This window comes from Trichechus manatus, unplaced genomic scaffold (assembly GCF_000243295.1).
Source record: "Trichechus manatus latirostris isolate Lorelei unplaced genomic scaffold, TriManLat1.0 scaffold00192, whole genome shotgun sequence".
NCBI classification, from domain to species: Eukaryota; Metazoa; Chordata; class Mammalia; order Sirenia; family Trichechidae; genus Trichechus; species Trichechus manatus.
This window is the reverse complement of record NW_004444128.1, coordinates 1,908,369-1,925,679: the sequence shown is the minus strand read 5'-3', so window position 1 is coordinate 1,925,679 and position 17,311 is coordinate 1,908,369. Positions and strand designations below refer to the sequence as shown.

Genomic DNA, 17,311 nt, shown 5'->3' with positions numbered 1-17,311 from the left:
ACTCAGGCCAACCCCTCTGTGTCAGAGTAGAACTGTGCTCCATAGGGTTTTCAATGGCTGATTTTTCAGAAGTAGATCACCAGACCTTTCTTCCAAGACATCTCTGGGTGGACTCAAACTGCTAACCTTTTGGTTAGCAATCAAGCACTTTAACTGTTTGCACCACCCATGGACTAATACAATAACTCTAAGAAGTAGACAATATAAGCTTCATTTACAGATAAAGAAAGGCTCAAAAAACCCATTGCTATTGAGCAATTCCTACTCATAGTGACCCTATAGAACAGAGTAGAACTGCCCCATACAGTTTCCAAGGCTGTAATATTTATGGAAGCAGACTGCTACATCTTTTTCCTGTGAAAGAAAGGCTCAGAGAGGTTCAATTACTTGCCCAAGGCCACATACAAGGTTACAAAGCGTTATAGACAAAATTGAACCTAGGACTGCGTGACTCCAAAGGTCACACTCTTACTCCATCAATTTCATTTTCATGCATATTATTATTATTATTTTAAAGGTTTAGTATCTTGGAGAATATCTAAAAGATGTTTTAGTGGTCAGACTGCATTTCCCTCTAGAAGTAGCTTGTTTTCTCAGTGACACATAAACATAGCACATCAAGGATACAAGCTCTTCCTCTGGAAAATGGAGCTTACCTTTAACAGAAATATTGAAAGGCTTTTCCACCATCCCAGCCACTGTGTTCACACTGCAGACCCAAACTCCTGAGTCAGGGGGCAGGATCTGGTGGATGGTGAACGTGGCCACTGAGAGATGATCCGTACGGTTAAAGTCTTTTGGCTGCAAAGGTCACACACAAAAAATAAAAGCACTAGGGAGGTATAAACACAAGGCCCATAACACTGACTCCCTCTCATTGTTTAGTGAGAAGTTTTCCAGGCAAGATTAAGAAGCCAAGTGCAATGCTAGTATAAATACTGGCTTATCTCCAAAGTTATTGTAGTAGCCCTGAAAGTTTATGTTGGATCAATGCCCTCTCAAAGCCTGCTGTTGTATTTGTGTGTTTGAGAGTGTGAGGTAAACACTCACAAGCAAGAAGTCTATTTCCTTCTAAACTGCTCCTGGTAACATTTGTTCCTTTTCAGTCTAATACAGAGATGAGTGTTTGAGGGGCTGTTGAGCGCCGTGTAGTGGGAAAAGCCAGGGCACTGAAAACACATGGACCTGACTGAATTCACATTCCAACTCTGCCACTTTTTATCACTTCTTAGTTACTTAAGCAAGCCGGTTTCCACTCAGCAGAAGGACGATAGGTAATGGTAAGTGGAAGGATCCCTGGTGGTGCAGTGGTTAAGTGCTCGGCTGCTAACCGAAAGGTCGGAATCAACTCGTCAGCAATGGGTTTCTTTGGTTTAAAAGTTAAGGGAGATGTTATGGAGAGTACGGTCAGCTCTCACTATGTGGTGGCAGCTGTTACTTCCATTAACTTATGAAACATCTAACAAAATTTATGGGTTGTTTGAGCTGAATAGTAGTAATGGTACATTCTACATATTCTGTTCCCTAGCAGTCACTTGGTTCTGTCTTCGGGTCAAGTTGTTTTTCAGTTATCTTTGAGAGAAAAGTAAGGTAACTATACTATTTCAAAGTCTTCAGATAAGAGCACACTTAAATGTCTTGAGAATCACTTATGACAGAGAGACATTTGGGGTGGTTCTTGTCTCTATTGCATTTGAAATTGTTGGGGGAGAAAAGGGAAGCTTGTTGAAGGGGAGCTTAATCCTTTCCAGGAAAGGAGAACTGTCGTGATTTCGGCCTTGTGAATGGTAGACACAAGCAAGGAGGACAAAGTGAAGATGTGAGGGAACCTGAAGGATGCATTCAGAACTAAGGGATTCTGTGTATACTGGTTTCCGAATTGGAAACTTGGGGAGCAGATTCAAGAGCTGTCTACCTAGAGTCAAGTCAATTATCCTGAACTGGCCCCTTCTATACTCCCCTAAATGCTAATAAAGAGCAAGATAGGAATAGAGATAGGAATAGACCATTCGTCTCTCCTGGTAGCAGTGATCTCCTGCTGAGTCTTGGGTTTTAAGTTGCAACACCCCTGCCTGGCCACTGGACCATCTCATTTACCGCTGATGTGGGGAATTAGAGATGTGGTAATATGTGCAGCAGAGCCATGTACTCCTCATAACACACAATTCTGCAGGATGAGTGCCATCCTGAACACTCAGCTCGATTGGTGAACACATATTCCCATTCAGTGAGGCTGCTCTGCCTCCCAGGAACTGGCATTTTGTCAAAGCTAACAACAGCCTGGCATTTTGTGAAAGTTAACCACAGCCTGACCCAGGAGGATGTAAGCCCTGCATAGAATCTAGACTTTAGTGGGATGATTACTGCACTGAAAACATCCAGCAGTGTCAGGAGGTCAAATTAAGCATGGCTCTTACACGGAGCACTGTCCCATCCGGCTTCACCAGGGTCATTTCTTCATTAGCAGGTAGCGGCCAGCCAGAGGATTTGCAGATGGGACTAAATTTACCACTGTTTACTTCTATGTGATCTGGCAAATCCTCTATCCTTGGGGTCATCATTGGCATACCTGAATGAAGAAAATATCACTGTGAAATCAGTCTTTAACACAGCAGTAACAGTAATAATAAAAATAGCTAGCATTTAGCAAGTCATGCACTAGGCAAAAATCTTTGTAAGTATTTTATTATTTTATAGACACATAATAAACTCGTGAGGTGGGTTTTTGTTGTTCCCATTTTATAGATGAAGAAACTGAGGTTCAGAACCCAGATTCAAACTCAGGATTGTTTGAATCCAGAGCCCACACTCTTCACGACAATACTGTGTCCCCCAGTGGACCTGGGAGGTTCAGTCTCAATTCTAAAATGATCATCATGACCAGATCTCCTCGTATCTTACTCTTCAGTCCCCCTCTTGCTTTTTAAGAGAATTAGTACCAAAAAAAACATTATTTCTTCTTCCTTTTAGCAAACAACCCCATGATGTTGCTGACTGACCGTATTACCCTCAATTTTGATATATGAGAGGTATATCTCATTGATTGGAAAGCCGCAAGTGGGAGATGAATAAGCAGAACAAGATGATCATAAGTGTTGGTGTTTGCACAGCCCTGACTACAGTGTTACCTTGCTTTACCTTCTTTCTCACACTGGAGCCCTTGCCGTCCTGGAGAGCAGAGGCATCCTTGGAACCGATCACACCATTCCCCATTGGTGCACCTGCACCTAAGCCTACAGTCTGGCCCATAATAACCAGGCTGGCATTCTGCAAACAAAGACATCAAAACCCAGTATTAATACAGGCGAAGGGAGAAGACTAAGGCCGTAGATGGCTAGTTTGTTGCTGTTGTTTCCTTTGTCTTCCGTTTATCAGCCTTGGGATTCATAGAAGGCAGTGTGTAATTTATCTTAGTTGCCAGGAACTTAACAGGTTGGGGAGTTCTGCTTCCAGGAAAACTGAATAAGTGCTGGCTGGCCCCTCAACCACGCATGCTCAGTGCAGACTCCGAGCAGTCCGGCTTATAACCTGGGCCCAGAGACACATTCACTATGAAGCTGATGAAGTTTATATTCCACACTTCTTACACACATGCACCCCTTCCTAGGCCCTGGCAAAATGTTCACATGGGCACGTGATTTTGTAAAAGTCGCATAAATAAGGTACTTTTATATTATTTTTTGAAAGAGGAACTGGATATCCCGCTGCCTGCAGTCGGTTCCCACCTTAAGGTGTATAATTCAGAGGCCAAGTGGGATTCTTCCACTGCTGTGGCTCCCTCGATGTTCCATGGGGACTGACCAGGGACCTGAGCGAGGTGTTGCAGGTATCTGAAGCTTACTTTTGTGTGACCCTCCCCTCTGCACCCTTACTCCAAGCCCCTAAACCCGCACTGTGCAATACAGTAGCCACTAGCCATGTGTGGCTATGGCATATACTTAAAATACGACTAGTCTAAATTGAGACGTGCTAGAATTCAAAGATTTAGTACGAAAAAAGAAAAGTGAAACATCCGATTAATTTTTTCTGTTGATCGACATGTTGAAATGATAATATTTTCAACATATCATGTTAAATAAAATATAAAAATTAATTTCACCTGTTTCTTTTTCCTTTCTTAATGTGGCTACTAGAAAAAATTAAATCACAGATTTAATTTTAATACATTCTACATATAATTTACATAATACATTCCATATTTATTTCTTTATATTTCTACTGGACTGCTCTGCCCTGGAGCATTGCTAACAAGTTGCTGGGGACCCCATCGTAACTCCCATGAGTGTTCAATGTGGAGAAAATTCACTTTGCAAGACAGACACTGAAAAGCCTATTTGGCTGCAGATTCCTGTGAAGCTACTGTGTGAAAGTCCATGTAAAACACATACTGGAAGACCACTAAGCCTCAGCAAACAGGAAAGTATGTTTTAGAAAGGAGAGAAGTTGGTATTGCTTGAGTAAGGCCCACGGCAGGTAAGCTCTTAACTTCCTCAATTTTCAAGCCTCCAATCCTGTCTGGATGTAACCTAAAAGTTCTGATTTTTATGGTCTATTGAAAAAACAATTCTTCTATGGCCTTCCTGCTCAAAGTATAATCCGAAAATCAACGGCATCTGCACCACTGGAAGCTTCTTAGAAATGTAGACTCTCAGGGCTGACCCCAGATTTATTGAATCAGAATCTATGTATTAATGAGACCCTCAGGTGATAAAGTCCAGAGTCTTAATGTGAAAGTATAATTACCTTTGGACGAACACATCTGTAATTCAAAACCCTGTAGCCCAGCAACAGGAAGGTGACTGAGCAGTTCAGGTATATCCTAAACTGTGATTTCCAGGAACTGGATCTCCTTTGTACACCTGCTAGAGCATCTTCTGTTCAGAGGTGTGATTGAGCATACCTTCATTGCACTGCAGACCCTTCCAGCCTGTGGCACAGGAACACCCATAAGGGTCTGGGAGACAGAACACGTAGGACTTGCATCCCTCTGGTCCACTACATTGTTCTTTACAAGTTCTGCCAAATGTGTGCAGTTCGCAAGCTTTGGGGGAGAAAAAATGCTGATTCAGAATGAAAACTGCAACTTCTTGAAATGCATGATTCTTCTTTTAAAGGGTCTCTCCTAGACCAGTGAACATGGAAAATAGTCAGTCTCAGCTGTGGTATGAGCAGGGTGACACCTCTTATGACCATTTTACAGATAATGAAACTGCCTCACAGAGAGGACAGGAAGGCTACCACCTATACTTGTGTAGGCTGTGCACTGCATAAATCTAGGGGTGACATTCACATTGTAGACATCACAGATTTTTGTATTTATTACAACAACTTTCCAGTGGTCGGCGATAAAGAGTCTTGAGGAAAGGGCACCTTTTTCTAATTCACGTAGAGGTACCATATGGCCTAGCTACCATTTAGCTTCCAATGCCATCTGTGTTCAGATAGCTAGAATTCTAGATCCAGCAATGGTGGTCTTTTAAATCCACAACTTATTCACCAAGTACTCTTGACTTACCCTTCTCACAGGTTCTCCCCATAAATCCCGGAGGGCAAATGCACTCTCCAGTGTCTTCATGGCAGACACCATTGTTCACACAAACAGTGCAAGGACGGTTGCATTCAGGTCCCCACTTCTGAGCTTCACATCCTTTTGTTAAGGAAAACAAGGCTGGGATAAGTAGAGTACATTTGCTCCACAAATCTTTACTGAACACCTACTGTGTGTCAGTCATTTTACTGGATACTGGTATCTAAAGATAAATAAAATATAGTCTCTGCTCTCTGAAAGCTAATCGTCTAATGTGGAAAACAGACTTGCAAACACAAAATAATGTAGAAACAAAGACAAAAGGTACCTAATCCTGTCTTGGGGATGGAAGACGGTATAAAGGAAGTCTTCCCAGAGGAAGTGGTATGTGCACTAGATCTGCACAACCTACCTTAGTAGAAGATAAGACTGGAGAGTGTGCTCCAGGCAAAGGTACGGCAGGGGAAGAGAGCATGACACGTTCAAGGAACTGCAGGTATGAGTAGAGCTAGAGTGGTGGTTCTCAAAGTGTGGTCCCTCCCAGTAGAATCCCCATCATCTGGGAACCTATTTGAAATGCACAACCCAGGCCCCTACCCTAAATCTACTGAATGAGAAACTCTTGGAGGGTGGCCCAGCAATCTATGCTTAACTCACCTTTCAGGTGATTCTGATGCGTATTAAAAGTTTGAGAACCTCTGGCCTAGAGTACGTGGAGGGGGGGAGAAGGCAAAAGAGGAAGCAGGAGCTGATAGCATCCATCTATTTTTCAGGTGGCGAAGCGGTTAAGAACTAAGCTACTAACCAAAAGGTCGGCAGTTCAAATCCCCTAGCGACTCCTTTGAAATTCTGTGGGGCAGTTCTACTCTGTCCTATAGGGTCTCTACGAGTCGGAATCGACTTGATGGCAATGGGTTATTTTCCAGGTGGAAAATATGTAAGAAGTGAAACAAGATACACCAAACTTAAAGTGCGAGGATGGTAAAATGCTTACAGACTCATTTCCTGGTTACCTCTCTCCAGCCCTTGGTGGTTCCCTTTATACAGGGATCAGTATGTCCTCTTGGAAAGGCTGAGATCTCAATTGTTGAATAGGTCCAAGGATACTTCTAATATAAGGAAAACCTAGGGGGTTTGGGTGACCCTTTGTCATCAGGAATTTAGTTTCACTTCTCATCTGAAAGGAATTGGTATCTTTGTCCCTGAATATTAGTTTCACAGTGGTAGGTTTGGACCTGTGCCCACAGCTGATGTAACCTTTTAATTTCTTTGGCAAAGGCTCATGGTTACCAGTATTTTCTCTAAAATAATCGGGAAACTGTCAACACAAACCCTCTCTTACAGCCCTCCACTCAATAGACAAAGCTACAAAATGTCTAAAAGATAATATTTATAATACCTTAATATATAAAGGAAAAAATGTTCTTGCACCATTTATTAGTAATTTCTTGTGAGCCAGGCCACAGGTTATTTGCACATGTTGAAAAGTAATGGTGACAGACAATGGAGATGAAAATGAGCTCTCTGTTACATTAAACTGTCTTTATCCCTGTACCTTCCCGTAGACCTGTCCCAGCTTCACTACTCAAGGGAGTAATAGGGAAGGTATCTTGGGGATGGAGAAGTCAGGAAAAGAATTCGTTAGTAAGCAACGAGTACACAGTTAGTCTTCTGTTACTTCCTTCAAAATCTTGTAATCCAGTAGTTGAAGAAACCATATATTCATGGACTAAAGAGAGAAATCACATAAACTTAATGCTTGTGGAAAATTTTTTTCAGGGAGAGAATTTATGGGGAGAAGAAATCCTATAAATATAACCAATGTGATTTTTTAATACAAATCTTTAAACAGCAACTACGCCTAGGCTTCAGTTCATCCTGGAGAGCTACTCTGTAGTTAAGAGAAATAGATAAATAGCTTTAGCTGCACCACATTTCTTACAGAACTTCGACGATCTTGTACTGAGACATACAAATACTCTTAAACAAGATGATTGTGGCCCAACTCAAAGTTTCATGGACATCAGACATTAGATAGTATAGTACTTCTCAACAGTTTTGTGGAAATACCCCTAACAGCAGAGGGAAATGGACATGTATTCCTAGCAATCTGAAAGGAGACAGCTTGAAGATAAAAAGATGTTTGAAGTTTTTTGCTTTACCTTAGTATTTCAGGGGAATTTTAAATTTAAGTCCATACTAAGTCATGTTTGTTTTGACATTTAAAAAAAACAACAATACTTTGAGCCTTTTACTATATATCAGCACCTGATGTTCCTGGAAAATGTGTCTCACTTCCCCTGGACTCTGAATATCCCTGGTAACCAGCTGGCCATCACTTGCTTCCAACTCATGGTGACCCCATGTGTCAGAGTAGAATTATGCTCCATAGAGTTTTCAATAACTGATTTTTCAGAAGTAGATCACCAGACCTTTCTTTCAAGTGACCTCCGGGAGGATTTCAACCGCCAACCTTTCAGTTAGCAGCCAAGCTCTTAACCATTGGTGCCAGCATGGGGTTGCCGTAAGTTGAGGACTGGTTTGATGGCATCTATAACAAATCTCTGGTATACGGGGTTATATCAGACTGGAGAGAAGATATATAAATAAAATAAGTGCAACAAAACTTTCACTGAAAATTATTGCTTTTTTTCCACTGGGACTCTCCTGTGGGTGGAATCAAAGCTGACTTCACCTGCCTCTCCAAAGCTGCAGAAACATCACATAGGGGTGAGGTAAATGTGAAGCAACCTGTTGGAGGCTGGATATTGCAGTTTTGCTATCGTCATAAATCATACACACATTTTTTAAAAGGTTGGTCTTACGAAAAGTGTAACCTGACATTTAATAGAAGAGAAGACAAGCATAGTAGTCATCCAAGAGGAAACAGATCCTGGATTATATGGGTAGATTCCTCTTGGTTCTGCACAAATAATCCTGCCTAAAAATACCTTGCTATATTTCATACCCACAAAGGTGACTGAGTGTGGGACCTAAACTATATGAACTACACTTTTTATACTTCTAGTGCCATATTGCAATGTCTATTTATCCACTTAAGTATCTACCTGCTCGATTGAGAATTACTCAAGAGGCAGGGATTCGTCTTATTAACTTTTTATTCTCAACACGAGCACAGTGCCTGGCACAGAGTTGTGACCAACACGTTATTGAATTAATCAATTAATTAACATAATACAAAGCAAAAAAAAAAAAAATCTTTTTCATGAATTAGAGATACCAATCATCAGAGAAATGACAGAAAAGTCCAGGGACTTAGACCTGAAGGCCTGAATATTTAATAGGATGAACATCTGGCATCGCTGGGACAAATTCAGGGCAAATCCTTTTGTTTTCTATAGATCAACTCCCAGCAAAAACTACTGGTGATGGTTGTTCTCCACTTTGGTAGTTACAATGAAAAAAGAAAGCTTCATCATTTGTTCTAACTCTTGCATTTTTCAAAACTAAAAATACAAAAAGCACATTAGATGATCTGGAAAGTGTGGCATTTACAAAGAACTTGATGTTTAACTAGATATCAGAACAACCCAAGAGCCCCAACTCATCCTCCGGTAGCAGACACCTTTCTGGGAGACTGCCCAGTTCACTGTGATTATCCTTTTTGTGGAGATGATCCTGCCATACAGGTGTGAGCCTCTAGTGCCCCTAATTGTACTATACGGCTCTGGCCTTGTCTACGGCTGATTGGTCTAGGGGTCCAGATCTGGCCAATATTAGACCAATCAGATTCTTTATCTTGGAAATTCAAAACTGGAAGTAAAAGAAACGTTGTAGAAGTTGAGATGTGCTAATGGTACTAGACTAGAGAGAAAGTCCACCACCTTCCACTGCTGAGCCTCAGATCTTCCCCGGAGCCTATCTTTTCTGCAACTTGCTTGTTAGCTTTTCTTTCCTTTTCCTACAAATCCTCGGTATTCTTCCAACTAATACCTAGTTTTTGCTTAAGCTAGCCAGAGTCAGTTTTTGTTACTTGCAACTAAAAAATCTGAAAAACTACTCCACCAATTGTGGTGGCCTCTCAATCACTTACTTCGGACTATCAGCCTGGTGAAGGCCGAGGTGAAGAGGTTTCCTCCTATGTACCTGGCCGAGTACACTCCAGCATCCTGGGGCTGAGCATGTGGCAGGTGAACTTCTAAAATATCGGGGACTTCGTGCCGGGGCACTGAATGTATGAAGGAACCTGGTAAGAGAGAGGAGTGGAGAACAATGGGTCATATGCAAACATTCCAGTTTCCTTGTCTGGCCTCTCTGTTTGATCAGTTTTCCCTGACCTGACCAAGAAAATGTGCTCTAGCATATTGCAAGTGGGAGAAGAATGAGAAGTCTGAATTGTTCAAAGTTCTCCCAACAGTCGTAAAAGGCATGGTGATAGAGCAGACAGATGAGTTTTTGAGCCCTACCACCAAATGCATGAAGAAGGGGATAGGCTAAAGTTCTTATCTTCTGCAGAGAGAGGTGAACATAGAGAAGTGAGCATACCTAAGTGGGAAATGTCAGGTAACCCTGCCAACTAATCAACTAATCAGGAGATTCCTAGAATCGCTACTCCAGCCTGGAAATCCTATCCACCTACAGGACCCAGAATGATCCCCATCAATATTTCAGCTGAATGAGGCAACTGCCACTAGGTGGTGTCAAACCATAGATGGGACCTAGACAGGTTTGGATTGCACAGGGGTACTCCCAGAACTGCTGCCAGTTGGCTTCCTGGGTTCAATTTGATAATTTCCTTAACCTCACAGTAAAACAACACACATCTTACACGGTTGAAGTTGGAACCCCATTTATCACATCATGATGGAGTTTTTATTGTATGTACGTACAACATGTATATATGTATCCTCAATTTAATTACTTTGATTAAGTAACCAAATACATTGCCTAAGAAGGCAGCTTCTATCATAGAATCTGATAAACTTGCATCATGGCAGCCGTACTTCAAACATGTGCTCCCAAGACCACAATAGGATAATGACCCTATATGTTATGTGCTATCTGATGTCTTGGAGCCCTGGTGGCAAAGTGGCTAAGAGAGCTCATCTGCTAACCAAAAGGTTGGCAGTTCGAATCCACCAGCTGCTCCTTGGAAACGGTATTGGTTAGTTCTACTCTGTCCTATGGGGCCACTATGAGCTGGAATTGATTCAATGGCAGCAAGTTTGGTTCTGGTTTATCTGATGTCTCACACCATGGTGTTGGAAGGAAATAAAACACATACTCACCATTTTTGTAAATCACTGCATCTTCTTCTTTAATCAACACCTTTTTGAAAGATATGTTCACGTTATCTCCCCTGTCCACAGTCATAGTTAAACTAGCTGGTAGGAAGGAAGCTTTTAAAAGAAAAAGAGAAAAAATTACCAAAAGGAGGTCACACAGTTTCTCCAGGAGCAACTGGAATTTGAGCTTTAGAAGATGGCACTTGCCAAGAGTTAGCTGGTTTTTATGATATGAAACAAGTGGTGGCTAAAGTGTTTTAATCTTTCTGAGGGTTAAAAAACCAAACCAAACCCATTGCCATCGAGTCGATTTCAACTCATAGCGACTCTACAGGACAGAGTAGAACTGCCCCATAGAGTTTCCAAGGAGTGCCTGCTGGATTGGAATTGCCGACCTTTTGGTTAGCAGTTGTAGCACTTAACCACTATACCACCAGGGTTTCCTTTGAGGGTTATATACCCTTTTAATAATCTGATGAAAGCTATGGTCATTTCCTTTGTAAAAGTGCAAATATACACACACAACATACACACACAATTTTTCCATACAACTGGTTGGGGAAATGGAGATTTTGAGTCTATTAACATCTATTATCAAAATAAGGCCTGACATTAACTATAAACTATATTAACTATGAATCTGCCATCTTTCTCCAATCCCTACCAAAGTGGAAAAGAACATAAATGGCCAGATATTTGCCAAATGGATTTTCCCTTGGTCTTTTTGTTTTGTTGTTACTGTTACTGTAGTCTCAGTTAATTCTAATGGCTTTAGAATGACTGAAGCATATTTCAGTGGGGTCAGCATAATGCTAGACTTATTACTAATAATGTAAATATTAGGATATTGAAGAATAAGGCAAGGATCAAATCTAATATCTTGCCTTCTATCTTTTTATTATATATATGAACTGATATAGTTATGGGACTGGACAATACTTGGAGGAAACTGGGAAAATTATTGTATGCTTGGTTTATAATACCTATTTGGAAACTTCTGTCTCTGTGTCAGCTTTGGAACATTCCATCGCCTGAGTCCTTTGGTTTGTTGGATACTATGTGTGAATAAAATCTTCTAATGTTGTCCCAGCCACTACAGTTTCTGAATTCCTTTAATGTGCCCTCTAATCTGCAAAGAGCCACAACTACAACAATGAGGGAAGATTAATTTTAACCTGTATCGAGTCAATGTTAAAGATGTAAGGAACACCACTAAAAAAAAAGATGCAGAATATATAACTTTCCTAAATATGAAGGGTAGGAGGAAATAAGAGAAGGAATAAAGAAAAAGAAGGCGATCCAACAGAAGGTAGAAACAGCAAAAAGGTCAAAGAAAAAGTATGGCCTACAGAAAAGACAACGTAAAGTGGTGAATCATGCGAAATATATCTGTCAGAGGTCAGAGAATCGCAGAATGAATTTTGAAAAACAGAATATAACTTCCTTATCTTTTTCATGAGCTACACCTTAAACATAATGACAAATAAGGTTGAGAATAAAGGAATAGAAAAATGTATACTAACTAAAAGAATCTGGTGTTTCAGTATTTCTATCAGAAAACAAATTGATTTTAAAGATAAACTATTAGGGATCAAGATGGTCTTTTTTTAACAATATTTTATTGTACTTTGGTGAAAATTTGCACAGCAAATTAGGTTCCCATTTGACAATTTCTACACAAATTGTTTAGTGACATTAGTTGCATTTTTCACAGTGTGTCAAAATTCTTTTTAATTGTGTTCTGGTTGTTCCTTTTCTAGTACTCTAGTTTCCCTGTCCCCCTATCTTCTCATCTTTGCTTTAGAGTGATTGTTGATCTTTTGGTTTCATATGGACGGTTTTTTTACTTGAACACTGTACTTATGGGTAATATTGTGTATTTTGTCTGCCAGTCTGTCATTTCGCTAAAAGGTGAATTCAGGGGATATTTTTGGATCAAAGTTTAAATAGTATCTCAGGATGATTGTCTCAGGGAGTCATCTAGTCTCAACTGGTCCAATAAGTCTGGACTTTTTTTTTTGCCCCTCGGTTTTTTTTTAATTTTTTTATTGTACTTCAGGTGAAGGCTTACAGAACAAATAGTTTCTCATGAAACAGTAGTACACATATTGTTTTATGACATTGGTTAACAACCCCACAACATGTCAACCCTCTAACTTGTCAACCTTTTTTTTGGTGAAAATACACATAGCCAAAGATACACCATTTCAAAATTTCTACATGCACAGTTCAGTGACATTGATTACGCTCTTCCAATTGTGCTGCTATTCTCACTTAAGATGAAGGCTTACAGAACAAAATAGTTTCTCATTTAACAGTTACTACAAATGTTGCCCTATGACAATGGTTAACAATCTCACAACACATCAACAATATCCTTACTCAACCTTGGGTTCCCTATCTGGCCCTTGTCACTGGACTACTGTACCTTGTAGTCTCATTTGGTTTTACGGGGCTGTCCACTCCCAGGCTGAACGGTGAACCTCAGAGATAACTTCACCACTGAGCTAAAAGGGTGTCTGGGGACCATACTCTTGGGGTTTCTCCAGTCTCCTTTAGGCCAGTAAATCTGGTCTTTTTTTTGTGAGTTAGAATTATGTTCTACATCCTTCTCCAGCTCTGTCCAGAACCCTTGGTTGTGATCCTGGTCAGAGCAGTCAGTGGTGGTAGCCAGGCACCATCTAACTGTACTGGACTCAGTCTAGTGGAGGCCTTGGTAGCTGTGGACCATTTGTCCTTTGGACTAATCTTTTCCTTGTATCCTGTTCTCTTCATTCTCCCTTGCTCCCAAAGGAATGAGACTAGTGGAGTATCTCAGATGGCCATTCACAGGACTTTTTAAGAATTTGAGTTCTGTTCCACGTTTTTCTCCCATTCTATCAGTGTCCATCTATAGTAGCCCTGATCAGAACAGCCAGTGGTGGTAGCTGGGTACCATCTAGTTCTTCTGGAAGACGGTCTTTAAATGACAATAAAAAGGAGCCATCCACCAGGAAGATATAATAATCCTGAACTTGTACTGGCACCAAAAAACAGAGCAATCAATGAAGTAAAAACTGACAGAGTTATAGGGAGAAAAAGAAATCCACAACATAGTAGAAACTTTTAGAACATGATTACTAATCAAATAGACTGAAATTTATTAGGGAAAAAATAAAAGGGATTTGAATGACACAATTGAAGATCTATTGGCTATTCATAGAACCCTGTGCCCAGTTATCTGAATACATGTTATTTTCAAGCATAGTGTCTGCATGTTAAGCTACAAAGCACCTCTCCATGAATGACAAAGAATCTATATACAAATTAACTGACCAGAATGCATCTAAAGAAGAAAACATTTGCACCCTAAGGTCTGAACCCCTGTAGTGTTTCAGTCCAAGTCCAAGCCTTGAGGACCTGAGGGACTCCTACTGAGGAACTTGGAGTGAATCAGGAGGTCTCTGTGCCTTTGTTCTCATCTGACTTGAGGTTTTGGGATCAGTGGCTTGAGAGAGGCTGGTCAAGTGCTGTGTGGATCTTTGGCATAGAGAGCTGCTCTGTGAGGGCAGAAGATGCCTCTGAACCACAGTCAGAAGGAGCTGAACTTGTCCTCAGCGGTGGGCTGTGTCTCTGACCCAGTCATTGTGCCCTGTCAGGACTCCCCAGTGTCACCAGGTATGTGATTGCCTTTGGTGCAGGTGCAGATGATGACACAGGGCAAACCCAGAGGGAGAATGGTGTAGAACGAAGAGCACTGTCAGTGTTGGAATCGATGGACTTGAATCCATCCTCTGCTACTTACTGCACATCTTGGAGAGAGTTACTTCACCTCCGCAAGTCTCTGTTTCCTCATCTGTGACTAGGAGGTAATATCTACCTTTAAAATGTTAAGAATATTAAATGATGTAAGTCAAGCCCTTATTGTTGTTGTGATTAGTGGATTTTTACTGATAATGAGTTGATTTTGACTAATAATGACCCCATGTAACAGAGTAGAACTGCCCCATAGGGTTTTCTGAGCTGTAATCTTTATGGGAGAGATAGGTCTTTCTCCCGAGGAGCTGCTGGGTGGGTTCAAACTGTCAACCTTTTCAGTTAACAGCCAAGCTCTTAACTGTTCCACCACTAGAGCTCCTTAGTCAAGCCTTTCAAAAAGAAAAAAGCAAAACCAAACCTGTTGCCTGCCTTTGGGTCAATTCCGAACCACAGCAACCCAACAGGACAGAGTAGAACTACTCCATAGGGTTTCCAAGGCTGTAATATTTATGGGAGCAGACTGCCACATCTTTCTCCCACGGAGAGGCTGGTGGTTTTAAACCACTGACCTTTTGGTTAGCAGCCAAGCGCTTAGCCACCGCACCATGAGAGCTCCTTAGTCAAGTCCCTAAGTGCTTAGAAAAGGTCAGTGTCCTTTCCAAACATAAATAAATGGCAGCACTGGTGTGATGACATTTCTAATATGAACATGATTGGGAGCTTTCTTGAAAGTATTAAGATGGGACCAGCCAGGTAGGGAAGGCAAGCAGGGATCCAGGCAGGAGTAATTCATGGGATATCTTCTCACACTGGCAAGTTGCTTCATTTGGCAATCCTAGGTCATTTGCTCTAACACGCTCCCGGCTCTGAGAAGTTCTCTTGACCGGTTGAGAATTTTTTCTGACCAGTTCACTTTATTGTTACTTTCTATGTGCTTTGTTTACATTTTCTGCCCCTTTGTATGAAGGGTGTTTAGCTGACCTTGTGACTTCTTATTCTCAGCATTGTAGTCTGAAAAGACACCGAGATTCCCCAATAGGCTCAACGCAAATGTAGCTGTTTCCCTCCACTTCGTGGCTCCTTCTTATTTCACACTTTGTGCCTTGTAAACCACCTGTTTTCACAGGTAGGAACATGGACACGCCAGAGTGCCACTGCTGCTGGCAGTCTTCGTCCAGCCTGTCACCTCTTGCATTGTCTCCAGGCTGATTTTTCTCTGCTGAGTACTAATTAAGGGGTCCAAACTTAGTGTTGCACCTTGGGCTTCCCAATGACACAGGAACCTGGCTCCCACTTTATCTGCAGTAGACATATATTGATGTCCCTTGACTTGACTGGATCATAAAAACAATAGTCACTTTCGGTGGCTCAGTGGCTAAGCACTCTGCTGCTAACTGAAAGGCCAGCAGTTAGAAACTACCAGCTGCTCCAAGGGAGAAAGATGTGTCATTCTGCTTCCATAAATACTAGATCCTTGGAAACCCTATGGGGCAGTTCTACTCTGTCCTATAGGGTCGCTATGAGTCAGAATCGATTCAATGGCAGTGGGGTTTTTTTTCTCTTTTTTTACTGTGCTTTAAGTGAAAGTTTATAGTTCAGGTTAGTTTCTCATACAAAAATTTATACACACACTGCTATGTGACCCTAGTTGCTCCCCTATAATGTGACAGCACACTCCTCCTTCCCACCCCAGATTTCCCGTGTCCATTCAACCAGCTCCTGTCCCTTTTTGCCTTCTCATCTCACCTCTGAACAGGAGCTGCCCATTTAGTCTCATGTATCTACTTGAGCTAAGAAGCACACATCATTTTATGTCCCACAGTCCAGTCTAATCTTTGTCTAAAGAGTTAGCTTCAGGAATGTTTTCAGTTCTGGGCTAACAGAGAGTCTGGGAGCCATGTCTTCCGAGGTCCCTCTAGTCTCAGTCAGACCATTAAGTCTGCTCTTCTTACTAGAGTTTGAGTTCTGCACCCCACTTTTCTCCTGCTCCATCAGGGACTCTGTTGTGTTCCCTGTCAGGGCCATCATTGGTGGTAACTGGGCACCATCTAGTTCTCCCCGTCTCAGGCTGATGGAGTCTCTGGTTTATGTGGGCTTTTCTGTCTCTTGGGCTAATATTTTCCTTGTGTCTTTGGTGTTCTTCATTCTCCTTTGCTCCAGGTGGGTTGGGACCAATTGATGCATTGTAGATGGCAGCTCCATAGCTTTTAAGACCCCAGACACCACTCACCAAAGTGGGATGCAGAACATTTTCTTAATAAAGTTTGTTTTGCCAATTGACTAGATGTCCCCTGAAAACAAGGTCCCCAGATCCCTGCCCCTGCTACTCTGTCCGTCAAAGTGTTTGGTTGCATTCAGGAAACTTCTTAGCTTTTGGTTTAGTCCAGTTGTGCTGACTTCCCCTGTATTGTGTGTTGTCCTTCCCTTCACTTAAGATAATTCTGATCTACTGTCTAGTTAGTGAATACCCCTCTCCCTCCCTCCTCAACCTCGTAACCATCAAAGAATGTTCTCTTCAGTGTTTAAACCTTTTCTTGAGTTCTTATAATAGTGGTTTCATACGATATTTGTCCTTTTGCGTCTGACTGATTTCACTCAGCATAATACTTCCAGATTTGTCCGTGTTATGAGATGTTTCGCAGATTCTTCATCATTATTTATCATTGCAGAGTATTCCATTGTGTGAATATACCATAATTTGTTTATCCGTTCATCTGTTGATGGGCACCTAGGTTGTTTCCATCTTTTTGCTATTGTGAACAGTGCTGCAATGAACATGGGTGTGCATATATCTATTCGT

The 17,311-nt window shown here is 41.4% G+C and overlaps 1 protein-coding gene across 4 annotated transcripts in view; it reads right to left on the bottom strand.

Annotated features, from left to right (window-relative positions):
* TEK (TEK receptor tyrosine kinase) overlaps positions 1-17,311 on the bottom strand; it is a 108,182-nt gene that overhangs the window by 33,338 nt on the left and 57,533 nt on the right. For all 4 annotated transcript variants that reach the window (XM_023741850.1, XM_023741851.1, XM_023741852.1 and 1 more), the window contains exons 3-9: positions 10,777-10,887; positions 9,582-9,734; positions 5,516-5,647; positions 4,901-5,041; positions 3,139-3,267; positions 2,418-2,569; positions 657-801 (exon numbers count right to left, since the gene is read on the bottom strand). In XM_023741850.1, coding sequence (XP_023597618.1) covers positions 657-801; positions 2,418-2,569; positions 3,139-3,267; positions 4,901-5,041; positions 5,516-5,647; positions 9,582-9,734; positions 10,777-10,887 — 963 coding nt within the window. The remainder of the gene's footprint in view (positions 1-656; positions 802-2,417; positions 2,570-3,138; positions 3,268-4,900; positions 5,042-5,515; positions 5,648-9,581; positions 9,735-10,776; positions 10,888-17,311) is intronic.